The 26,950-nt window shown below is 35.1% G+C and overlaps 1 protein-coding gene across 1 annotated transcript in view; it reads right to left on the bottom strand.

Annotated features, from left to right (window-relative positions):
- The window catches only part of PCDH9 (protocadherin 9), an 886,469-nt gene that overhangs the window by 538,857 nt on the left and 320,662 nt on the right, over positions 1-26,950 (bottom strand). Inside the window, exon 3 of the mRNA XM_080798244.1 lies at positions 21,648-21,749. Coding sequence (XP_080654370.1) covers positions 21,648-21,749 — 102 coding nt within the window. The remainder of the gene's footprint in view (positions 1-21,647; positions 21,750-26,950) is intronic.

Raw genomic sequence — 26,950 nt, 5'->3', positions numbered from 1 at the left:
TTTGCCATATATATTCTTAGTGTACTTCCACTCCACAAACAATATTTATTTGCCATCTCAGAATGCTGCCTGTTCCTCTTCAATGCCAGGCACATGCAGCAACAAGACTTGATGGTGCAGTTTTGCTATGCTTTCTCCTCCCACATTAACCTCATGCTTCCTCTCAACCTCTCCAAATTTTCCTCATTTATCAAGGCTGCACCCCATTTTCATTTCTTTTACTAAAGAGAAACCTGCATTCCTCTTTCTGTGTTCTCCGCCAGGCATTTACATTTCAATTCCATATTACCTAGAATATAATTGCCCTCAGAAAATGTCACATATGCAGATATGGTTTCCCTCAATCAGAAAAGCACTTGATAAATATTTGTTCAATTTTGTATGCCCTCAAAACATATCCAGAAAGCAGTTACTCAATGGTAATTTGTTCACTGTTTTAAATACAAGGCAATGGCAACTACTCTTTTACTATGACACTAATTAATGGGAAAGCTGTCCAGTTAAAGGACGTAATTTAAAAATAAATAAATCCCATGAAACAAAACTGTCTTCAAAAAGATATCAGTGCATAAGTTCTATCTGCCCACACTATCTTAATTAAAGATAAATAATGCTGACCCCATGAAGTTCTCAGTTTCTTTCTTATGATGATGTCAGAGTTCACAAATTTACAACTTCACACTATGTAGAGACTGACTTTCAAACTCCTTATCATGACATTCAGTGTCCTTTAGTATCTAGATAAGATTAAACTCTTTTTCTCATTTTTCTCATCTTTTTCTTTTTTTTTCCCCCAAAACAAGCTGCGCACATTTAGTTGAGCCAGGGTACCTCACTCTTCCTGAGCTCAAGACAGAACTTTGGTTGCTACTATTGCCTCCACCTGAAACGCCCTTCACGTGTATCTGTATCTGCTGTAAGGCACTGCTGAAATGTCACCTGCTTCAAGAGTGTTCACCTGTTCCAACAGTTGGAAATGATCTTCACTCCTTTGTACAACTTGAACACACTGTCAGCTACTTAGACACATACACCCTATCTTGCTCATTTTTTTGTCGTGCTTATGAAGCCACAGACATAACTACCAGATGTATAATCAGTACTAGTGTTGGGGGGAGGGCAGGGCGGGTATTTGTTTGAAAGAATTTGTCCCAGTTTCAAGCATCCGGTGAATCTTAAATACTTTCATTTGCCTTCTCCTAACAAAATAGGCACATTTTACTGAGTCAGCCTTTCCCAAGTTATAGACCATAAAACACTAGTCACATTAGATGCCTCCTGAAATAATGGAAATGTCTTATGGAAGAGAAATGAAACATATTAGCTTATTAAAGAGATAAAGAAGTCCTCTAGAAAAGAAATCTGGAGGTTTAAATATTTGCTGTTTTCATACCATGTTTTTTGGTTTGTTTGCTTTTCCCCATCTCCTGGGACATAGTATGGGAAGTACTGGTCCAGCCTCTGCAGATGTGACCAGCTTCTCCAGTAACAGAACTACATGCATACATCTCAATCCCCTCCCCTTTCCTGTCTGCTGTCCCCTTCACCTGGTGGGCTTTTGCTCCTAACCGTTCACCTACTGAACTCCTAACCAGCACTCAAAGTAGACCTTTTTTGTGGTTTTTTTTTTTTTCAGTAGTTTAACAGGTTTATTTTTTATTCCCATAAAGTCCATCACGGGACTGTAGGACTCTCCAGAGCTACGGCTCTCCGTGTAAAAGGCTCAGCATTCCAAACTGCGATGAGTTTCTGGTCCCTTCTTCTGTATGGGCTTCCAGGACTGCAGCAGGAAAAAGCATTCTTACACCAACAAAGACTTCAGCTCAAAAGGTAGATATTAGATATTAAATATCACATTCTACTGTTCTTTCCCTTGGCCTCTATCAGAATCTAATTGCTCCTTTCTTTGTGTTCTCACAGCATCTACAATAGAGTAGATATCACATCATTGTTATTTATTTCATGCTTGTCCTCATTCTTAATTTATGTGGGTGTAATGCCCTGCACTCACCAGGCAATCTAAAATGCATGTAATACTGAAAGGATCTCAGGAATGAGGCCATTTTCTATGGATGTGTGTTGGGAAGTGGGTGGGTGGTGGTTATGCTCATTTGGGGGAAGAAGGTAAAAGGAGAAACAGCATAAGAAAAGAACCCCAAAGCTAAACTGGCTTTTGCCTCATTATAATATTTTATTAGGTAACGTAATGTTATAGTTGACCAAACCATCTATAAAATAAATACTTTCGTAGACTAATCAAGTTTACAATGCTTTTAGGTCATCAAACAGAAGGGATGCCTTTGAAGCAGAGATGAAAATAAAGGGTATATGCCACATCAATGTTATTAATAAAAATTTTTTTTTCTTCTCGTTTCCCCTTCTTTCCTACCTCTCAAAACATTACTGCCTAAAAGGAAAAAATTCCTGGGGCACCTGGGTCGCTCAGTGGGTTAAGCCTCTGCCTTCAGCTCAGATTATGATCTCAGGGTCCTTGGATAGAGTCCCACATCGGTCTCTCTGCTCAGCAGGGAGCCTGCTTCCTCCCTCCCCTCTCTCTGCCTGACTCTCTGCCTACTTGTGATCTCTCTCTCTGTCAAATAAATAAACTAAAATCCTTTAAAAAAAAAAAAAAAGAAAAAAGGTAACTTTTTAAAAAAAGGAAAAAATCCCTTTACTAGAAGCTTTATGAATTAAAAAAAAAAAAAAGACAGGTTATGTGCTGTTCCTCTCAAAAACATTTTAAAAAACACTTATAATCTTAAACTCTATTGTTGCCTGTCTCACTAAATCGTGAGTGCCATAATATTAGTTCTGGTTTACAAATTCGTATCAGCAATAAGTTTGATTAAACTATATCTCTTCTACCAATTTTTGGCCTCTCAGCTGGGATCAAGGGTAAAAATGTACCCCTCCTTATGGTGTACTCTCTATACCATGATGAAGCTTAAAATTTCCCATCCTGTGCCCCTTATTTTGCTGCCTCATTTGTCTAAACTGCACAACACTCACAGTTTTCTTTCCTGATTAGCACTCTAATCTCCTGATAGCTCTGCTACTGTTCTCTGGTGCTCTCCTAAGCCCTACTTCTTCCCTGAGGCATTCTTTGATATGTCAGCCTGAACTTTTCTCACCATCCAGCCTTCTTCCAGCTGATGTGCCCCATCACAGCATACAGTTACAAAGGCTGCACTATTAATGTGTGTGCAGGATCTGTCCCCAACTCTAGAAAATTTGGATGTAGAACTTAAGAACTCACTAAAGTGTTTATCCCTGAAGTGCCTAGGAAAACAGCGAAGTACTGAACATAAGCAAAATACTAACATATGTATATTAAACTGAATATTGAAAGAACATACTTAATTAGCCAGGCTATTCTGAATTAAATTCATTTACTCACTTTTTTTTTTAAGATTTTTATTTATTTATTTGACAGACAGAGATCACAAGTAGGCAGAGAGGTGGGCAGAGAGAGAGGAGGAAGCAGGCTCCCCGCCGAGCAGAGAGCCCGATGCGGGGCTCGATCCCAGGACCCTGGGATCACGACCCGAGCAGAAAGCAGAGGCTTCAACCCACTGAGCCACCCAGGCGCCCCACATTTACTCACTTTTGAGCCATGATCTTATAGAACAAAAACTTATGATGCCTTAAAGAACTTGCTTTCACTAAGGTTCAAGATGTTTCTTTTATTGGATAGCTTTTTAAAATACGAAGTTCCTGGGCTCAACATTTAATGGAGATAAACTGGTGAGAGAGAGAGGGTTCGAGTAAAAATGAGGATTGTGTTTTTATACTGTCAAACCAGCCAATATTCCAGTTCACCCATTGATGTTACTGAACTCTACGACATTTTTAGCTTTATCAAGACCTTATAGTCCCGTAGTTGGTTAGAATACTTAATTTATCTTTTGTTACTTCCAAGAGTACAGGAATAAAAATGGAAGTAAATGGGAGGAATTGTAATAACTTCACTTGTTAGAGTCTGTGATAGTAAATGGAGATTTCTGCTGGGTTATGAATACCTGGGACCCAGAAAGAGCTGGTATTCCTTTTTCATGAAAGTCTTTTCTTTATCTAAAAACTCATTTCTATTTAAGGACATCCTGCTGGACTTTTTCCATTTCTTCCATATGTTCCATGTCCTTCCCCTAGAGGAGGGATCCTCTTGGTATTGTAAAACGTACCATTTGCTTCTCAGTGAAGTTCTCCAGCAGGAAAAGCTTTAACTATGGATTGATTCCCCTCCCACCTTTAAATGTTCAGCATGAACTCAGGTACAATTATCAACCCTGGCCTTCCTACTGTCTCTGTTCTGTTGACTCATTTGCCTTTGGTGGAACATTAAAGAAGGGACTTCTGTGTTTAGTTCTGTGCTTTTTGAAGGGCAAAGATGTCATTGAGCCCAATCTCTGATCTGTGTTTTTCAGAGCATACCTGACCAATGTCCAAAAGGTTTATCTCTCTCTGAGGGCTTATCAAAGAGGAGGGGAAAACTGGATGAGAGGAATGTCCCTTCTCTACCTGCCCTCCAACCTTCTGCACAAAACCTATGCAGGACTGAAATCAGAAAGCGACCTGTGAGCATGTGTTGAGGGCCACAAAGGTGACTCCCCAGTGTCCACAGCTGCAGCTTCACTTGGAGCCTCCCGGGACTTGATTCCAAGTGGCTGTGAAAAGCCACTGAGGGGTTAGTGTTAGCCAGAGGCCACGAAAGCTGCCGTCCCCAGCTGAGTGATTCTCTGTTCACACTGGGCATAAGCCCAGTGTGAACAGAGAATCTGTTTTCTTCCCTCATTTCAAAGGGCACATTTCTGAATACTTCCTCATGCGTAGGGGTGAATTGAGAACAATAATATTCATTTATAAAAGAAATCATAGTTAATTATTATAACCATGTTAGTAAATACTGAGATATGGAAGTGTATGGATGTGTGAAGAGCCATGCATTCTAGTTCCTTCTTAAGAAAATGCATTTATCTAGAAATTATTTAACATTCTGAAGCTACATTCCTTAAGTGGAAAAGTATCGCCAAGCTATCTGGATATTCTCCAATTCACAGACCCTGAGATACATATATCCCTGTGATACAACTGCTATTCTCATTCAGTATAGTCTTGAGATAATTGGATATTCCCCCACTTCCATTTTTTTCTTCTTTCTTATTGTGTGTCCACCCTCTCTCTCATTCTAACCTACCCACGAGCAAATATAGTAACACACACACACCTTAATTTTGGATAATTCCTTAAATTATTCCAGACATTCTTCTAGGCAATACTTTTTTTTTTTTTCCCCTCTAGATTTGTGGTTTTGGCACTCCAGCACCAAGTTCACATCCTGGACCATGCCTTCTATTAGTGGATGTCTGGGCAGTCTCCCAATAAAGCTAAGCAGTTTCAGTATCATTAGTGGGACGACGGTATTTCAGTTCCTTTTCCTTTCATTCCTCTTTAGTTTACTGTCGGTGCCACTGAGCTTAATGAACCAAACCGCCTGCTCATGCATTAAAAACGGAGATATGCATTCTGCCATGGGAAAAAAAAAATGCTACGTCCTATTTTCTACAGCAGACACTTTTTAGCAAACATAAAGTAGAAAAGGAAGCATGAAAATATTTGTATAAAAGGGAGATGTTAATAAAAGCATTTGAAACTTTCAAATAAGGAATGCACTAATTTGTAACTGTAGAGTGCCCTCATAAATATAATGCATTCATAATAATAGAAAATCATTAAGAGTACTCTTAGTACTAGCTACCTCTTTACTTTAGTACTAGTTACAGTAATACTAATATACTAATTACTAACAAACCATCAGAAGTGACCATTAAGTAACAGCTGTATTATAAAATATTACCTAGATCTTCCATTCATATCATTATTTCACATCACCTCTGGTATTTGAAGTGTACTAGACACTGGCTTAGAAGTAAAAGCATACCCATATATCTAAAATCTACTAAAAACCCAAATTGTAAAATCTGTCATTGTTTTACATAATAAGAATATCAAAAATTAGATTGTTCCAGACCTAAAATACTGCTTTTAGTAAAGGAGTGAGTACATACATAACATGGATAATAACCATACATTAAGGTGTATAGGCGGCAATCCAAAATTTTGGCCCCATATTTTGTGGTACTGAAGTCACTCTGACGTATCAAATCACCATGACACGGTCTTACTGAATTTAGCTTTTGCAAACACCTCTGGCTTTATATTAAACTAATTCATTTTACTCACTTGCATCTCAGTGAGAGGGAAGTGGGAGAGTAGGTACTCAAAATTGTCATTCTCATCAACTACATGGTCACACAACTTAGTTATGCTGCACACACAGGGAATGAACCCTTGAATCTTAGAGAGGTGATTTTTGAAGAAAGGTAAGCCTTAGAAGACTGTGGATTTTTGATAGCAGCCCTGGCAAAGGAAATACAAAGCAGGGTTCAAAAAGAAAGGGTAGAGAATAGAAAAGATAAACTGAAACTGTCTTGCAATCTTGCTTCATTCTTTTAGTAAACAAATTTCTATCTGCATTTCCCCACCAAGAAATGCATTGCACAGGGTTTATGAGTTTTCCCAACATTTAGAACCCCGTAAAAGTAGTCAGGGCTCCTCCTTATGGAAGCTGTGATTTTCCTACAATAATTTTCTATAATTGTGCCAAAGAGCTAAAAATAAAAATGACATAAGAAGTTTCACCACAGTGAGAATCACAAGCTCAATTGTAGAACTGAGTCATCATCTTCACGTTTCAGGAAGATAGATCCAGGTTAGGAAATTCACCGTGCTGATTGCCTTCCTTCTGCCTGTGCTGGTTGAGATATAAAGTCTATGGTATGGTTACCAATAACTGCTAGGAACTCTGGCCATAATCGAGTAGATAGCTGTAAAGTACTATCATATTGAGAAAGTAAATGTGGTAAGAACCATAACAGGCTGAGGTTTACTGAGAAAGTCCTGATTACTGTGCAGGCTGAGTACCTCTGATCTAGGGCCAACGCTGCACAAAAGTGTTATATAAAAGCCTTATAGAGCCTTATTTAAACTAAACATATATCTAGCTCACTCCCTTTTATTTCTCTTCATCATGCAGCAGAACACTTTTCTGTTTTATCACGAAACTTCTGTCAGTCCATCCTCTAAGTCCTCTGTCACACTTCTCAAGGTCATGAGGGAGCCTCAGGAAGGAAATATTTGTGTTGATTGGGTCTGTGAAGCATATGCCTAAGGGTGCTGCTAAATGAGCCTTTTGTATTTTCAGTGAAGTGACTAAAGGGTGGAGGGAGAGAGGCCTGTGAATCCTGTTAACAAGCTGTCCTCTGGAGATCCTGGCCCCGTGTGCCCCCAGCCCTTTGTCACCTATGTGAAAACAAGAACTTTACCCTCCAATTGCCACCTTAGGGAGAGTAGACACTCTGGTTTGGAATAAAATAAAGCATTCAGCAGTATAGGAGTCAACATATAGAAACTCTCTTTTCTTTTTCTGCCACTAGACTATTGCATTCTGAGAAAGAGGCACATGACAAAAAGCAAAGTTCACTCCTGCTGAGATGCTTTTCACCATCACTATGTACATCAGTTGTTGTGGAAAGAATAGTACACTTGCTTCAATTCTTTGAAGCTGGAATAGTGAGTGTGGCATAGCATGTGGATATATAAGTGTATTGATTTTAATCAAATATGCTCCTATGGGTAAGGGCTTCTTGCTTTTCTTAACAATCCAGTAAACAGAAAGATATGCAAACATAATTTATCTATAGCAGCTAGGGTCTCTATTTTGTATTTCTCATCAGAGACCTGCTGTCTGGTGTATATATTAGGTTTTATGAATTATCATATCACTAACAAAAGATGTTAGATGTTCCATATACTTATTCCCTGTGGGGTTATAATCTCACTTTTTTTTCCTTTCTCCATGGCATCATGATTCTACTGCTCTCAGTCTATACCAATGAGGATATTTTTCCTAGCTGCATTTGTTTTTGATCAGGTTTTTTTTAGAGTACCATGGAATAATTTGCATACAGTGAAAGCCACCCACTTAGAAGTAAAGTTCTATGAGTTCTGAAACACACAATCTGGGAACCTAAGATGCCCTTAATGCTCCCCTCATCTTGACTCAATTTGAGGCAGGCTTCTTCCTGACTCTAGGTCACTGGCCTCCCTTTTTCTGGAGCACTTACTTAAAAGCAAAAACAAAACTTGCAATTGTAAATTGTCTCTGCCCTTTTGAGATGTAACTCTTCCCAGCTCTTGCCAGTTTCACACCTTAGGAGTGTCTTTCTCCTAGTAGTTGTCCCTTCAAAATGCACATATCAAGAAAAATAGTCTCTGCATCTCCTCGTCTCTGTGGGAGGGGAGGAGCCTAACTTAGCTAATTGCCAATCAGGAAGCACAGCCAGCCTATCCACACTGACCAATCTCCCTCTTTCTTCTTCTTTTTCTTCTCCTTCTCCTTCCCCTTCTTCTCCTTCTTCTCCTTCTTCTCCTTCTTCTCCTTCTTCTTCTTCTTCTTCCTCTTCTTCTTCTTCTTCTTTAACCACTCTCCTTCTTAACATCCTCCAATCCTTTCTCACTAGCTCATGCCAGTGCTTAAAAACTCTCCTGCATTGATTTCAAAGGAGTTGAGTTCATTTCTCTCCTAACCATAGTCCTGAATAAACTCCTTTGCCTATTTAACTCTATCCATGCAATTTTTCTTTGACATACAACTACAGTCAAATTACAGAACAACTTCATCACGCTAAGTACTTCCTCTGAGTCCCTCAAGTGCCAACTCCTGGTAACTACTGACCTAAGTTCTGTCTCTAAAGCTTTATCTTTTCCAAAGTGTCACAGAAACTAAATCATATAATATGTAACTGTTTTATATTTGTTTTTCCTTTCACTTAGCATGATATTCATCCATGTTATTGCAGTATCCATGACTTCTTCTTTTCACTGCTGCATACTGTTACACTGTATACTACCACAACTGATCTGTTCTCAATTCATATTTCGAATTTAAATTTGACTCTCCTTATTGTATCGATATTTGTCTTAATATAGTAAGTATTGTGTTTTCTAGATACATTTCAAATCATGATTGGATTCACCCAAAAGGTCCTTGCTTTTCCTTTCCAGGCTGGGTAGAGGTTTTCCATGGTTTCTACTGGAAAACTTCTCATATAATAACTAGGCCAATATGTGAATAAAATATCCAGCCACCTCCCTAAAAACAATACCAAATCTTCTATAAAATTTTGGTAAAATGAATGTCTACAAATTGCTTAAAATTAAATATCAATATGAAATTTGTTGACATTTTATACTGTGCATTTGTTCTAAACAGATATCATGTCCTAATTATCCATTCAAGTCAAAATTGAGATAATTCAGCCAGAAAGTACATTTTAAAGCTGCTTGGCCTCCTGGCCAAAAACATGGGAATAACAACACACCAAAAGAATAGGAATGTTGTATAGAAGATCTAATTTGAAAAGAGTATAAACCTCTTCCCTAAAGTATATTTTTAAAGAAAATTCCTACTGTTAGATGTGGGCTAAACTCACATATCTAAGTATTTTAAATATATGAACCTCATTATCCTAAATTCATTATCAAACCTACATATGTTATGGGATTTTGTTGGTTAGTTAGTTAGTTTTGGCTGCCTTTTTCATCTTTAACTGACAGTGAGTGGAATTATTTGAAGATTCTGACTCCTGGGCATCAAGCAACTTCCATCTTCTGTAACTAGAGAACAGATTCCTAAAAAAATGTTTTAATGTAGTGGCAGTCTCCTCCCTTTCATTCCAATTTTAAGATGCAAACATGTGAGTGACATACTCAAAAATTAAAATATGTAAGAAAATGGTAAGTAATTAATGACTTTCCCTCTATTCTCGTATTACTCTATAAATTTAATTGGCTAGTTCTTTAATGTTCATGGCCAATTTGAAACAACTTACATTTCATATATATGAGCAGTACTTGACCAATATAAAATTTTTAGCTATTTGTTATGTGTCCAGATTCAGAAAATGTCCATTGTATGCAAAATGCAAACTTCTATAAATTACCCAACAAAGAAGCTAGATTTGGCTGTCACCCAAAATGTAGCTCTATTTCTGTCATTTTTCACTGTATAACAGTGTTTGTGCAATAATTAAAACATATCACTGTGTTTGGGACTTATTATTTTGTAAAGTAGATAAAAACGAGAAAATTAATTTAATTTTGATCTTATTTTTAAAAAATTCTTAGCAAAACAGAAAAAAAAGAAGACATATTTGTGATAAGACATGTATATCTCCTTAAAAACAAAAACAAAAACAGATACATTTGAATGGGTAACAATGTCAAAAACAGTGAGAATTTGGGCTTCTGCTTTTTGAATGAATGCTTATTCGCCCTTTTTGTTTTAAATTCTGGTGTGCATCTTGTTTATAAATAGATGTTTTACTTAAATTTCAAGAATCTTAACTTTAACATCATTAAGTCAATTTTAGCATATAATATCATTCATGGTCTCGGCTATTATTTATCAAAATGAGTTATATGGCAAATAGTATGAATAGGTGTTTTTTCAATATGATTTTATAGTCAAGTTAGTTTACCAAGGACTAGACTGAACAATTGAAAATAGATTCATTTACTTTTAACTTGACTATGCAAGTTAATCAAGTTAGAGTTTAACTTAACCGAAAGTTTAGTAAAGTTGAAGTTAACGTTAACGTTAAGTTAATGTTAATGTTAACTTTAAGTTAATGTTAAGTTAATGTTAAGTTAACGTTACGTTTAAACCTATTGTAAATCACCAAGAGAAATTACTGGAGGGAGAATGTCTTAAACACTTCCAGTTTAGACACCCTCTTTACAAGGCCTAATTATCCATGAGAGACATATCTGTAAATTCTACCCTAAGATCGGACTTTGGCTAACAGGAGAGGTCACTGTGAAGTGAAAGAGACTTCTATAATACTGTGAGTCAGGAGGCTGATCTCAAGCCCTAGATCTGACACCAGCTTTGCCAGAAGCATTAGAGTAGCTGCCAAGAGCACACCCCACAGATCTAGACTTTCTAGATTTGAATTCTGTCACAGCCCCTTGTCTGCTATATGACTGTACAAGGCACTTGTCTCCTATATCTTCCTTTATTCAACTATAACCAGAGTCATAGAAGATAACTGAGAAGTTAATTCTGTTAAATACAATCAGAGTGTTTTGAAGAGTTACTGATAAATGGTAAGCAGTACATAAGTGTGAGCTATTTTTTATCAATGGCTTTCAAACTTTCCATCTTGACCCACGATAAGCAATTCATTTTACATAGAAACACAGTATAAACACTCAAATATATACAAAAATACACATGGGAAATAAAATAAAAAAATTCTTAACTACTGCATATACCATGCACTTTAATATTATTTATTCTCTTCTATTTACTTCTTTTAACCTCTTTTTTCTTCATTCTCTTCTGTTCCATTTATTAAATTCTATACAATTTATTCTTCTCTATTCTTTTCCATTCCATTAAGAAAAAGCTAGTGCTAATCCTCAGATTGCAAGACTTACTCATTTATCTCTATGACCTATCTACTGGTCATTAACGAAACTCTGCCTCAGTCCACCTTTCATATCAAAGTTATTAGATACTTCATAAAATTTGAAAATTTTCAAAAAGCCATATTCAGACTCCATTCCTGACTTGCTTAATATGGATCTCCTTGTGGTTTTGGCTCCAGAATCTCTCTCACACATAACAAGCTGTAGATATCAAACCATCTAGGTTTCTAATAAGTCCAAAATTGAAGAAATAAATGGGATTTAAAGAGAAGGTATCTACTTAATCTATTCTTCTTAAAGATTTCATCTGTATTTAATATATGCAATACATACACATAAAGTCTAATACACACTTCTGTTTGTTGCAGTTCCAAAGGAGTTAAAGGGAAAAAAAAAATAAATCTAGATAACCATTCTTCAACAATGAGAGCGATGCTATGCCTCTTTAGAAATTTTAGCATTTTTAAACCCAGAATCTAAAAGCTAAAATCAAGTCAAAGTTGGGATTATGTAGTTTATATTATCTCTAACATTTTTGGTATTCTTAACTGGCATAGACAAGTGTGCATCAAGACTTTTAAATAGGTAAAACATTCTTACATCTATACCTACAATTTTATGTACTATAGAACAGGTAAGAAAACTAGCTGTAATTCTACCTCCACTCTTCCCGGAATTTGGTGATACAACCAATGACATCTCATTGCCCCCTGGAGTAATTATTATATATGTCTATAGAGTATAATAATATTTGTATTACATAAATACATAAAACCAGTGCAAACATCCAAAAACCCATTTCAAGTTTGAAGTATCTTATTATCAGAATTTCTGTAGCTTACATAATAATTTAAAACATATTTATAAATCCTATAATGTATATGTACAATTAAAATTGTTTTATAACATATTAAATATCATGTATAAAAGCATTGATTCTTGGTGGATATTTGTAAATCAGAATGAGGATTTTATACATGAAATGCTTTTGTGAAAAATATTTCATTTGTCAGTGTGCACTTCTAACAATGAATCTTTTGACTTTCTATTCAATTTCCAAATCCTTTCAAAGGTAGTTAGAAAGAAATCTCATAGTTCACAATTATCACAGAGTAGAAGAAAATTTTATTATTATTTCAATATTTCAATTTTCTTTTTTTTTCAGAATGTCAGATGAGTTTTTAAGATTTATTTATTTATTTATTTGACAGAGAGAGAGAGAGAGAGAGAAGATCACAAGTAGGCAGAGAGGCAGGCAGAGAGAGAAGGAAGCAGGCTCCCTGCTGAGCAGAGAGCCAGATAGGCGGCTCACTCTCAAGACCCAGAGATCATGACCCAAGCAGAAGGCAGAGGCTTAACCCACTGAGCCACCCAGGTACCCCTCAATATTTCAATTTTCTGAAAAAATGTTAACATTTTCCATTTTTCTGTATTTTCCATTTCTATACTCTTCTCACATGTATTTGTATTACCTTTACTCCTCTTCAATATCCTGAGATATTTAGTGTCCCAATAAATTATTTATGACCATGTATTCTGTAGGACTTCAAATACAAGACTTTCCAGCAGGCTTCCCTATTAGCATCCACAGATATATGCAGAGCCTTCTGAAAACTCTACACATCTATGTTAATTCCATTAGCAAATGGCTGACCTGTATTGATCACAACATACAACTTCAGTTGATTTAAAAAGTACTGTGAGGCAGGTATATTTTCCTCTCATTCTCACAGTTTGATATTACTTATTGTCATTTCATGTAGGTTTTCCATGCTGATGTAACAAATATTGATTTGTACCTTTTCATATTCTACCTTTTGGTTGTTTTGTTATATTTTCAGGATCTTTCAGTGAATAGTACTATGGTTGTCACTTGTTTGAAAGGCCCTTCTCCTCTGTCTTTATACACTTCATTCCACAAACAGCTGCATCACACCTGTCATTTGGAATGGCAAAGTTGTCTTTGACTGATAAGCCTATGCCTGTGGCACACAGAGTGGCTTCAAACAACTAATTAGAAGGAGCTGGGCCACAGCAAGGTTTGGTGCTGTCCATCAAGCATGCAACCAGCACTGACACCATCAGAAAATCTGTCAAATGTGGTTCTTCCTATGAATAAACCCAAGGCCACTTATTCTATGGTAAAGAAGAAATTGACAGAACATGTGTAATAAAAAGTAAAAAAGGGTGATGGCCATCCTTTATACAGAGTTAAGTAATTGAAAACAAATCTTAAACCAGTGGAAAATCCAATACCTGATTTACAGCTGTTGCTGGATTATAGGGAATCAAACTGAAAACGTCCCCATGAATCTCCAATGGAACAATTCCCAAATGATCAATTACATTTATTTAGCCTCTGAAAAACACTAACATGCACTTTCTTTCATAATAGGGGGCTATCAACTATTATAAATAAAGTCAGATTTGCACATTCACATGCAAATACAACCTTAAAACCCCATCTATTACTTATACTCATACAATATATATAATATATAAGATTCATTTAAAATCTAAATCTGTAAGAATGCATCTATAAGTACACATAATCTGAATTCACAATTAAGTGTTTGGAAGTTTTTTTGTTTTGTTTTGTTTTTTGTTGGTTTTTTTTTTTTTTTTTTTTTAGATTTTGTTTATTTATTTGACAGACAGAGATCACAAGTAGGCAGAGAGAGAGAGGAGGAAGCAGGCTCCCTGCTAAGCAGAGAGCCCAATGCAGGACTCGATTCCAGGATCATGACACAAGCCGAAGGCAGAGGCTTTAACCCACTGAGCCACTCAGGCACCCCAAGTGCTTGGAAGTTTTTAAACCAACAATACTGAACACTAACTGAGAAACATTACATAGTCATTGTTCTTAATAATTAAAAGTGTAGGTAGATACCGCATTAACTAAGAATGTCAAGTTTGATAGGTATTGTTATTCTGTATTTTGAAACAGCATGAGGTCTTGAAAATAGAGCCAGGAAAGAGCTCTGAATTGGGAAGAGAAATAAACAGTGGAACTTTTCTTAAACCTGTGATGACCTCTCCCAACACCCAGCCTTCACACATGCAATCTTCTGGAGAAACATTCTCATCTGTCCATGATCACAGTGATCACACCACTCCTGATCATTCACCTGGTAGACTTCTTCCAGACTTACATTAACATTATTGTGTTTTTCCTCTAACAGGTTAAATTGGCTCCTGTTATGTGCTCTTGAATCTTGAACATATTGTAACACTTTTGCACTTTATGGTAACTTACTATTAAGAGTGTATCCCCTTTAATATCCGAGACACAAAGAAGCATGTGTGCCTGCTCAGCCTAATGAACTTAGCATATCACATAACAGCATCTCTGATATATTTGCTGGATGAATATTTGTGGAAGGCAGGCAGGCAGACAGGGATTGTTAATGTGAGACTTATAGATTGGCTTCAGAATAATTATGGAAAAGGTCAACAAAGGGAAGACAGATAATTTGTTTCCCCTCCAAAGAACAGTCTCAACATCATATTTATGGGAAAGAAACAAAGGAAGGAATGTCTAGCACCCAATCCCCGTTTATCTGGTTTAAGGAATGGTTCCATTTTAAAAATTAAATCAGGGGCGCCTGGGTGGCTCAGTGGGTTAAAGCCTCTGCCTTCGGCTCAGGTCGTGATCTCAGGGTCCTGGGATCGAGCCCCACATCAGGCTCTCTGCTCGGCGGGGAGCCTGCTTCCCCCTCTCTCTCTGCTTGCCTGTCTGCCTGCTTGTGATCTCTCTCTCTCTGTCAAATAAATAAATAAAATCTTAAAAAAAAAAAAATTAAATCAAACCACATCAGAAGGCAGAGATTGTAGTATAGAGTTGGTCAAAAGCGTGTATTTTCATGTTTTCCTATATTACTAATACCTCCTACAATTTTCTAACACAAGTTCAATGGTATGAAATAAAACAATATTCATGTTTCTAGAAAATATTATACATAGGCATTAGACATGAATGTATGTAGTGTCTATGTACTACTGTACTATAAATGAGTTTTTAGTAATTCAATTTCAAATTTATATATACTTATTTGGTAGCTAATAAGTGGTTAAAAATTTAAAGATTTAGGGAAAATTCATCCATATATAAGTTACATATAACATATCATATACATATCAAGGAAAGTTTTCAACTATTTATAATGGTAGTCAGCAATTGTCCCGGGATTTGTTAGAAACTGTTTGCAAGGCCAATCTTACATAAAATGGCCTGTAAGATCTTTGACTTCTCCCAGGTGGACATGTGAGAACTTAACTCTAATAAATCTGTAAATGATATGTATTTGTTGTTGTTGTTGTTGTTATTTTGCCAAAGTGCAGATTTGGCTCCTTTACGATAAAGGATAAAAGAGGAATAAATCCTTATCTAGTGAGTAAGCCAGTCTGTCATCTAGAATACTATCTCTACTGATTATAATACATGCAAAGTTTCACAGTAAGTGACTGAGGTGTAACATAGCTTTTATCATGTTTGTTAACATTTAATTTTGGAGGGTAATCCTATATGTTACTGAGAATTTAAGTGTTTTGATTTATTAGGAATTAGTCCCCAAATATATATATGTATGGATATATATATATATATATATATACACACACACATATATAGAATGTGTTCGTGCCTGTGTGTGTATTTTAAATATTTTTACCTTTGGAATTTTAGAAAAGGTTGTTCTTATGAGGAAAGGAAATGAAAATAAACTGGCTTGTGAATTAATTTACTATTATTAGTGAAAATCTATTAATTTAAATTACCTATATTACTCCCAAATATTGTAACACATAAAGACTTATGGTTAAATGATTTGCCTATTATTTTAATTTAAAAGCTGATATCAACTGTAATACTTATTCTAAGGACTGAACATGTTTATTTCATTGGAAGTTATATGTGTTTGGGTCACAAAACTGTTTAAAACACCAAAAACAGGAAAATGTAAATATGTAGTATAATATACATATGTTAAATTCTATTTAGATCCAAACTGTTAGTTAAGGTTAATCTGTGATAGGTATAGAAAAGAAAAGAGAAAAGAAAAGGAAAGAAAAGACCAAGATCAAGTAAAACAAAAGCAAAAGGCCTTTGTCTTTATATCTCTTTCATAGAAAGTAACAGATAACGTTACCATTTTGCTGTTACTCCATTTGGTATTATTAATTTAAACAGGAGGGTTCTAAACTGTAGTTACAAACATGGAGAATCCTTGTTCTTGCTCTCAGTTTGCCCCTGGTTCAGTGAATTCAAGCTCAAGGTGTACCTGTAACTTCATCTTTAATGTGAGAAAATTATGCTTACCCAGAAGACTACTGTCCTAAATGAGGTTATGAGTATGAAATGGAAGACACACAAAAATAGTAACACTCTAATACATTTTAGTTCTATTCTCTTCCCACATGCTCCTTTCACTCTTCATTTGACACATTTTTATTCTATTAAATATTTCCATCAAATGACACAATTGGAATGTTCATGAAATTCCAATGATAATTTAACTTCTGTGTATCTCTGAATCCAGCAAAACCTCTGTTACAAATTTATGTAAAAGGTCAGATATATTTCCCTTATCAAAATTGTTTTCCCAGTTTTGGTCGGGAGATTTATAGTAGTAGTCCATCCTTGGATATCTTGATCAACCATCTGCACCCATGAATTTCACACTTGCGATAACTGCCACATTTCCAAAGTCTGGCGGCTAAAATTCATACTTATTTTAAAACTCTTCCACCAATCTCCCTAACTCTTAGAGTTAAGATTTCCATCTGACATTGATTTTCGGATTTCATTGCTACAAGGGAAAAGTCTTATCTCAAGAATTCATACACTGAACACTATACCATTTTGTAAAAATACTTCAGCTCAAGCATCAAAAACAGTGACAGGGAACAGCTACTCATACTGAGATGCAGTCTTGTGTGAATTCCAATAACTATGAGACATTTTCCTACAGATTGCAGAATATAAGACACTCAAAGCTCTAACTGCTTGCATTCTATGCTATTTCATGGGTAAAGGGAACTGAACATAATAGAAGGGAAGTGACAATAAAATTTATAGATCAAAGATGCTTAGTAAAGGTAATATGCATTTATGGCATGAAAACAATGTGCACCTATTCATTTCTATGCTTCTATTTTAACCATCAAGGCACTTTGTGTATACAATGACAGAAGTCCTGCCAGGAAGAGAATACTTAAATATGATAGTCCATTTAAATTCCACGCTTTATTTAAAAATCTAATTAAAGAAAAATTTTAAATATGAACTATTTTCTCTAACATTTGCTTGGACATTTTTTATGCAGCTTGGAGGTAGTCATTAGATCACTCCAGGATCCAGAAAACCTGGATCTCATTCTAGTGCTATCACCAGCTAGCTCTGTGACCCACGGCAAACTACTCCATCTTTCTTGTCATCAAGGTATGCTTCAGTAGTATGAATATATAATCTCTATGGTCCCTGACAGCCAAATAGCCTGTGAATTTTTTCTGACTTAAATACTATCTTAGAGTAGTTAACCTTGTAGTTTTTAAAACTGTGTTGTGTTGGTTATGTTCCAACTTTATTAATTACTACCTGTGTGAATTCAAGCAAATTAGGTAACCACTGTATGCCTCAGTTTCCCTCTCTGTAAAATGGGAATAATAATAATGGGGTTGTTGTTAGAATTAAATGAGCTATATTTTAATGATTCAGTATGTAAGCTTTCTTACATTTTAACATATCTTGAAGCAGGAAACTTATTAAAGAAACCATAAATAAGCACTTACCAGAGTTTAATCAACAGCATTTTTTCCCCAATGGTAAATGAAACTGCAGCATGTGTTACATTAAGATGTTAAACAGTAACATCTGAACATCTTAGATTAGACAAAATTTGGTAATACATATGAAATGCTTGGGGTAATGTTTGGTACAAAAATTACCCAATAGCTGATACTATCATTCTTTCTATAAGTAAGCAATAATTGTTATATATAAGTTAAGTGTGATGGGTAAAGTCTGATAATTTAAGAATGATTAAAAGCTTGCTAGTCATACAGACTTTGTTCCATTTTGTATCTAAATTCATAATACAAACTTATTAATAACTACATTCAGATTAATCAATATCAGTCAGCAAAAAATATGACTTTCTACTTGAACAGTATAGTTTTATTTAATTAAATATTTTTTATGATTAAAAGCTTAACATGTTCTTATTTTTACTTTAGTAAGATGATTAAAGAGGGAAAGTATAAATGATGAGAAAATAAAAAAACAGTAATATATTTACGAGGCTTACCACATTATTCAATATAAAGGGAAAAAAATGTAACAGCATAGCACAGGAACCAACTTTGTAGGTTATAATCACCTCATAAATTCTCAAGAATGGTTAATACTAGATTAATAACTTTTAAGGAACAGGTTACTGCAACTACCCCCTTTGTTATTGGTCTACAGATATTAAGCATTTATATAGAAACCCTGTCTCGCAGAATGCTTTATAGCACTCCAAAGCTGGCATGTTTCCTGTTTCCAAGTTTTATTTTCTTAGAAACATCAGAGATTTTCACTCTGCATTTAAGCATATACTTACTAAATTAGGTATATTATGATGAAAAGCAATCTAAACTCATCAAGGACAAAATGTAAATGATGGCCACATATATACATAAAAAGCTTGACACAGACCCTGGCATAGAGTAGGTGCCACAAAAGTGTCATCTGTCAATATTATCATCTTTATTTAGTATCACAGAACACTAGAGAGAACTAGGACCTTAGAGATGACCTAACTGGGAACCACTGAGGCTTAGTGGGCCTGGAATATAATGGTAAAGTGAGAATTTGTGGAATAAAAATTTTCTAAAATAATTTATTTTCCTTTGTTTATCAGTATAACAGTAGATTTCTTTCACTATTCTTTGATAACTAGACTCATAAGTCCACATGATAACTCTGAGTATTATTTTTTTTTCTTATCCACATTCTCTAGACAAATAAACCCTGTACAAACTGTGTTCTTGTGCTTTGGGCCTTATAAAATACCTAAAGAAGAATAAAAATATGGTTCATGTTAACTTATTTTAATTATAGCTCATTTAAATTCTCTACAAAAAATTAGGAAATACTCAGGATTTCAATGGCTTTCAGAAAATTCTGTGTGGACTTTGAAAATATTTACATAGTTTTTTATATATGAATAAAACTTATTTATTTCTACCATAGAGTAAGTGTTATTGTGTTATTATTGGATGAAATAAGGGTGACTCATGGGAGAAATTTCCATGTTCTACACACCTGAAATATACATAGTAATGATGAAAAATCAAAGGGTTAAATTATAGTTCTTTTCTCAACCATCAAGTGATTGAGATTTTGGAGAAAGAGAGCAAATAAAAACAAAATAGGAAGAAGAATATATGCTATAGGTTAGAAGCATGTTTCTGAATAGTTAGATCCACACAAAGAAAAAGAAAAAATGTAAAGGAAGTATTAAGGGATAAAACTGTCCAAAACACCACTTTATCCTTTTTCCACCTCATTTAATAGTTAGAAAAGAAGGTGCTTATTCCATCAAATTTCTATTAATCAATGCAGTTTCTCTGACCTACATTACTACTGGGAGGTTTGAGAATGATAGATCCCTTTACTTGGCAAAAACAAGTGCAAAAATCCTGTACTACTAATAATAATCAAAATATTTTCAATACCTTTAAGGAAATGGGGGAAAAACCTAGCTTCAATGAGAAAATAGAATACATAGGACACACTAACACTCACACATACATATATACATATTCATATTATCTATCTCTCCATCATCTATCTACAATCTATATGTTAAGACTATAGAAATACATGAAACAAATTTGTATGTATTAATATTAGAGTTAACTATTGAAACATAATTCTTTAAAAATTGATATTCTATTGTACAATGTGAACATACTTAACACTACTGAACTGTAACTTTAAAATGATTAAAATGGTAAATTTTATGTTATGTTTCAAGCCACAGTTTTAATAAATTAAAAGAAAGGTAACACTATGGAGTATTATGCCTCCATCAGAAAGGATGAATACCCAACTTCTGTATCAAGATGGACGAGACTGGAAGAGATTATGCTGAGTGAAATAAGTCAAGCAGAGAGAGTCAATTGTCATATGGTTTCACTTATTTGTGGAGCATAAGCAATAACACGGAGGACATGGGGAGATGGAGAGAAGGGAGTTGAGGGAAATTAGAGGCCAAGATGAACCATGAGAGACTGTGGACTCTGAGAAAAAAACTGAGGGTTTTGAAGGGGCAGTGGGTGGAAGGTTGGGTGAGCCTGGTGGTGGGTATTATGGAGGGCACATATTGCATGGAGCACTGGGTGTGGTGCATAAACGATGAATTCTGGTACACCGAAAAGAAATTTAAAAAATAAATAAAAAATTAAAAAAAAAAGAAAGGTAACAGATTTTTGCATCCAGCCATGTTAGAATAATTGGTACTGGAATACCCCTCCCAATATAGAAAAAAAAAAAAAAAAGAATAAAGAATAAAATATGGATGGACTCATTAAGGAAAAAGAAAAGTAATTTTTATTTTAAATCGAAATATACAAGGAAATAAAAGATCAAGCTGCGAAAAGGCAGGAAAAAAGGAAAAAGATAAATGGAAATTCCAGCTAACCTGTTCATATTAAGCAACACTGTCTTCTTTATCTTCCTTAAGTATAGGGGATGAAGCAAATCAGTCTTTCAACCAACAGATGTTCGTATCTTTGAGCTCAACTAATAAAAATTAACCAATTAGGAATCTTTAACTCCAAAAGAAAGTTGCTCATTACTTTCTCCCAAACTAGGTAATAATCAACACTTTGCATTCAATGACAAGAACAGCATATTTAATAGCTAGACTAAAAATATTATTTATCTTTTGTTCTAAAACTGTATGTTGTTTAAAAAAGTACTAGTATAAAAATATGAACATAAAAGAGGATGGCAAAGAAAATATTTATTATAGTTAACTCAGACTATATAAATCACTAGGAAAATGCAAATTGCTCAGTACTAACATGGTCTCTATAGAGATACAGCATACCTCGTAATGGCTTTCTTCATTCTCCTGAATGTGGAAACCCGCAGAGCTGGGACATTTCTGAGGAGTGACAGGAATATTGTCACTTTTGCTGTGTGAGTTACACTGAAAGAGATTACCAAATAATTGTGACAAACTACTCCACATTTAGAGTGTCTACTGAGAGACATGGTTGTTTGCTAAAAGTCTAATTAAAGGAGTACCATTTGAACTAGCAAGGGTCTAGACTCATAGTAACATGCATTGATATGGAGACTTTTCAAAAAAAAAAAAAAAAGATTAAAAATATCCCCAGGATAAACAAATTGTCAGAATGTTTTAAGTGAAATGAAAAAAATCTTAAGTGTAGTTATTTTATTTTTACCCGGTCTTTTTTTAAGCCGTATCATTATGCTTATGATTTTAGTAGCTAAATCTTACATGATGCTACTATTTTTGTGAGGTATTATCCAAGTGCTTGATATATATCATACACAACTTGACATAAATATTATTATTATCCCCACTTAGAGGTGAGGAAAACTAGGCATACAAACTGTTCTTCCCAAGGTTGGGCTGCCTACCCAGGTTTCTGGGAGCACAACTCATGCCTTACCTACTACATGCACAGCCTTTATAAATGATACATTTGAAGCAAACAAAAGTGAAAAACTTAAAGTTTAAGGTTTTGAAGTATTCACTTTTCTTCTGTACCAATACCAAGTATTTTTTGAAACAGGTTAACTAAAATAATTCACTTGGGAAAGGATGTGAATTGTACAATGTAAGACATTAAATCATGGCTTGACCTTTCTCCGTGAAAATACTAAAATGGTTGTTTTCCATATTCCTCACAAGATTTTTTTATGCAAAAATAAGATATTATTTGCTTCCTGTTATCCTTGCTTCCTTCTTTCTTAAATATCTTAATTAGATTCAGGGCAAGAAATATTTATAAGTATTTGTGGTTTTTTATTACACATAACATTGGAATTTCTAAGACTTCTACATTAATGAAAGATATTGTAGTGCTTCCGAAAAAGGTTCACCATTGGAATATAACCTTCACTCTTTCATATGAACAGATTTGTATGACATAAGTAGGAAGATAATGTTTTTTCAAACTAGTATGGCACATTTTCAATTAACCAATGAAATTTTACTTTCCCCATGCCAAAAAATAATCTGTTAGAAAATGACTATCAAAGACATTTTAAGAAGTGAATTAATTTTTGAGGCTAGTGTTAAGTTCAGTATATTTTCACCTCAAGGCCACTATTTTATATATTTAACTATGTTTTTAAACACATTACATTCCTTTAGACTTATTTTGAAATACTTTTAAACACAGAAAAGGGGCAAAAACACCAAAAAAGAATTAATACTTCAAAAATATCAGTCGATTATCTCATTGTTAGTTTAAGGGAAAAAGCAACAGGACAGACTAGGAAAACATGACTCTCAAAACCCTATTTGAAACCTTTCTGCATGGAAAAAAAAGATACATTATTTCTGTCCTCGGTACAAATAGTATCATTTCAACCATGTTCAAAGCTTACCTCCTCTAGGAATTTTCATGGGTAAATAAGCAATTTTATCCTCTGCTTGTAATTTAAGTAACTTCTAGGGAAAGTTTCTAAAATGCTGCTCTACCAGTTTAATTCCTGGGATGTGCCTAGCTTTGTCTGAACAATGTCACTTAATTATGAAGGACTATCTTTCGTATTTCTCCACAGTGGCTTCCTTTGATTTCTAAGGAAAACAGCTTCGACCTTAAAACAGTTATTGTCATCTATGATGTTTCCTAGATATTTTAATCATCCAATTCTCGTTCCTAGCCTCTCCTCTTATCTATTCATGCTGATCAATCTTTTTAAAACATTTCATGTCTTATGCAGTGTTTCTCCCTAGAAACATTTCAATACCTCTGGCCTGACAGTGGCTCTCACCCTGCCTATATATTAGAATCACCTGGAGAGCTTTAAAAAATACCAATAACTGAGCCCTACCTCACACCAGATGAATTAGAACTCAGGCAAAAACATGGTTTAAATACCCAGGTAATTCTAATATGCAGCCTGAGTTTAGAATCCCTGGGTTAACATTTCTTTGTCTGGTGCTCAGGACAATAAAGCAAATTTTGGCCTCACTCCTCTTTTGCTCTGATCTCTTGCTCTTTAGCATTTGTTCTTCCATTTCCTTATTTAATATCATATGTCGGGAGCTGTTTTTTTCATGGATTATATCATAATGCCTTTGAATGTGAAAAAAAAACACCTATATTGTATAATGCTTTATACCTTTACGTACAAAATTTTATGTATTATCTATCAGAAACCTCTGCAGAGACATAGAAACAAACCTTCTTTAACAGGTTCAGATAAATTCAGTGCCTTCATGCAACAATTTGCCAAGTAAATGCATTCCTAAGTGACAGAACTCAGGCTATTTCTCCTCTGCCATATCTCCCTTAAGGCATTCGTTCGTTCATTTGCTCATTCATCCACATATTCTATTCTGCTTGTTTATTCATTTGTTTGATCATCAGATATTTACTGAGTGCATGCTATGGGTCAGGATTTCATTGGTTCATTAAGATACGGGATTTAATATCTATAATATTCACTCCAGCAGTGAAACCACACATAGAAATAAATAACCATCATGATATGTGAAAATACCACATGAAAATGTGTGCACAGGTTGCTTAGGGACAAAGAAGACAGAATGACTAGACTCCTGCATTTGATATGTGGGAAGAATCTGGAAAGATGGGCCAATGAGGGAATCATGGTTGGCACACATTCACAACAAAGCAAACTGCATATGCAAAGGCTAGAAGACATGAATTCTTGTGACTTGGTCTGTGAGCTGCAAGGATTTTGACAGTGCTTTAACCATGAAGCCTTTGAGGACTGCTTTGAGGATAGAGACAAGTTATTAGAGCATTACATTTAACAGTGGATCCAAAATGAGAAGTTACAGAATCGGGCTTAACATAAGGGAGGACTAGCAAATAATGGGGGGTTGCTTCACAGTGGTGGTACCAAGGGTGAGCCTGCATCACCTTCCTCTCTCTCCCAAATTCAATAAAGAAATATAAGCAAACTGGGTGTGTTTGCAATATGACTGTAACACCTGAGTAAGTCCTCCCATCCCAACAAGATCTCAACTCTAAGCCTCCCCTGTGCCTAATTCAGGGCAGCCTCTGTTTGTAAAGCAGCGAATGGCACCCGAGGAAAAGTTTAACCCACTGTGCCTTCCTCACTTTCTAAAATTTTTGAGTATTATGATGTAAATAGCTTCTGGGGGTTGTAAATCTATAAGCTTGAGGAAAAAAAATTTAATGTAACTCTATAAACAATATTTTGAGATCAAATACTATCAATAGCCAAAACTTTAAGGAAACAAGTTCTTAAGTGAAGAACAATTTAATCACTATGAATCCTTTCTAACAGGTTTCTATTTCAGGGAGAGCCGTAGCCTGAAATGGAAAGATTTATTATAAACGTCTCAAGATTTCATCCACTCAATTTTTTTTCTGTTTGCCAAATTTGATATGAATAACTATTTAATGAATATGGTTAAGACAAATTTGTTAAATTAGATTTCATATTGCAGACAAATCACTTGAGAGGTCCAGAGCTCAATAACAACAATCGTATTAAATGGAAATCACTGTAGGGCACCTGGGTGGCTCAGTGGGTTAAAGCCTCTGCCTTCGGCTCAGGTCGTGATCCCAGGGTTCTGGGATCGAGCCCCACATCGGGCTCTCTGCTCAGCGGGGAGCCTGCTTCCTCCTCTCTCTCTGCCTGCCTCTCTGCCTACTTGCGATTTCTATCTGTCAAATAAATAAATAAAATCTTTAAAAAAAAAAAATGGAAATCACTGTAAATACATTTGTTTTATGCTTTAAAATCCATTTGATGTTTTTCATTACCTATGATTAATAGTCTCCATTTTAATATGTGGATAAATATTGCTTCCCCAAAACACCCACTGTAGTTCTTGGGAAATTGTCATTCACTACTTACAGAAATACCTACAAAGAAAGGAAGGAAGGAAGGAAGGAAGGAAGGAAAAGAAATACCTACTCAAACTTGCCTCATGGTCAAGAATATTAGCCTTTTCATTTTTAACAAATTTCTAAGAAGGGAGTTCATAGCCATGATATCAAGAGAAAAGCTATCAACAGTGGCAAAAGCAACAAAAGTTTTATGAAAAATCACAGAACCATCACTAAGACAGAGGTGTTTTCTTGCTAAAAAGGGGGTTCTTCACATTTTCTGTCAAACTCTATAGCAGCAACAATTATGTTCTTTTATGCTACTACTCCTCCCACCTTCTTATAAAATCAAGATGGTTTGCTAAAAATCAATGGCACTGTTAAAAATTTTGTGCAATCATTATAGAGCCAGTAGCCTTGTATTTTTGTGCTATAGGTTTCATTAAATAATTCCATTTGTTAAAAACTCCCACTGAAAATGTTATTCCTACCCATTTTAAGAAATTCTTTTTGTGAAGAACTATAAAATATTCTTAAAACTTTTGATTAAAAAGAGCTCTAAGGTTAATAAGAAATTCCCATTTACAGAAAAGGATTTAAAGAACTGTGTGTACTTGGTGTCTTGAACTTTTCTCCATTCATTCCTTTGGAGGACCCACGTGTGTCAGGTTTTCACCACCAGCATTCCACTGAAATTGCTCTGTCATAACCTCCAATGATTTCTACATTAGTAACTCAAAGAGAAATTCTCCGTTCTCATCTCACTTGATACAACTGATAACTCCTTTTCTTCTGGACATATTTATGTCACTAGCCTTCTAGGACATCACACACTCACGGTTTTCTTTTTACCGCTGTGCTCTCTTTCTGGAACCATTTAACTGTTCATGTTTTTATTGTTATTAAAAAAAAAAAACTGCAAAGCATAGAGAAAATGAAATCTAAGTACTTCTCAGAAAGTATGTTGTCTGACAATGTCCTCCATTAGTTCCTGACTCTAAAATACTTCCTCAGTTAGACAAATGAACAATTTCTTATTTATCTTTTTACGATTTTATTTATTTATCTAGAGAGAGAGAGAGAGCATGAGCAGGGGGAGGAGTAGAGGCAGAAGGAGAAGCAGCCTCCCTGCTAAGCAGAGAGCCCAAAATGGGGACCCCAGGACTCCAGGATCATGACCTGAGCTGAAAGCAGACGCTTAACCAACTGAGCCACCCAGGTGCCTAAGAATTTCTTGTTTATAAGCAGACAAGGGAAGAACTCTTAGAATGTTCCTAAACATGCTTACTTTGAAGAACATATTTTAAGAGTACTTCTAGAA

This window comes from Martes martes (genome assembly GCF_963455335.1).
Source record: "Martes martes genome assembly, chromosome: 3".
Taxonomy (NCBI): Eukaryota; Metazoa; Chordata; class Mammalia; order Carnivora; family Mustelidae; genus Martes; species Martes martes.
This window is presented reverse-complemented; position numbering and strand designations above follow the sequence as displayed.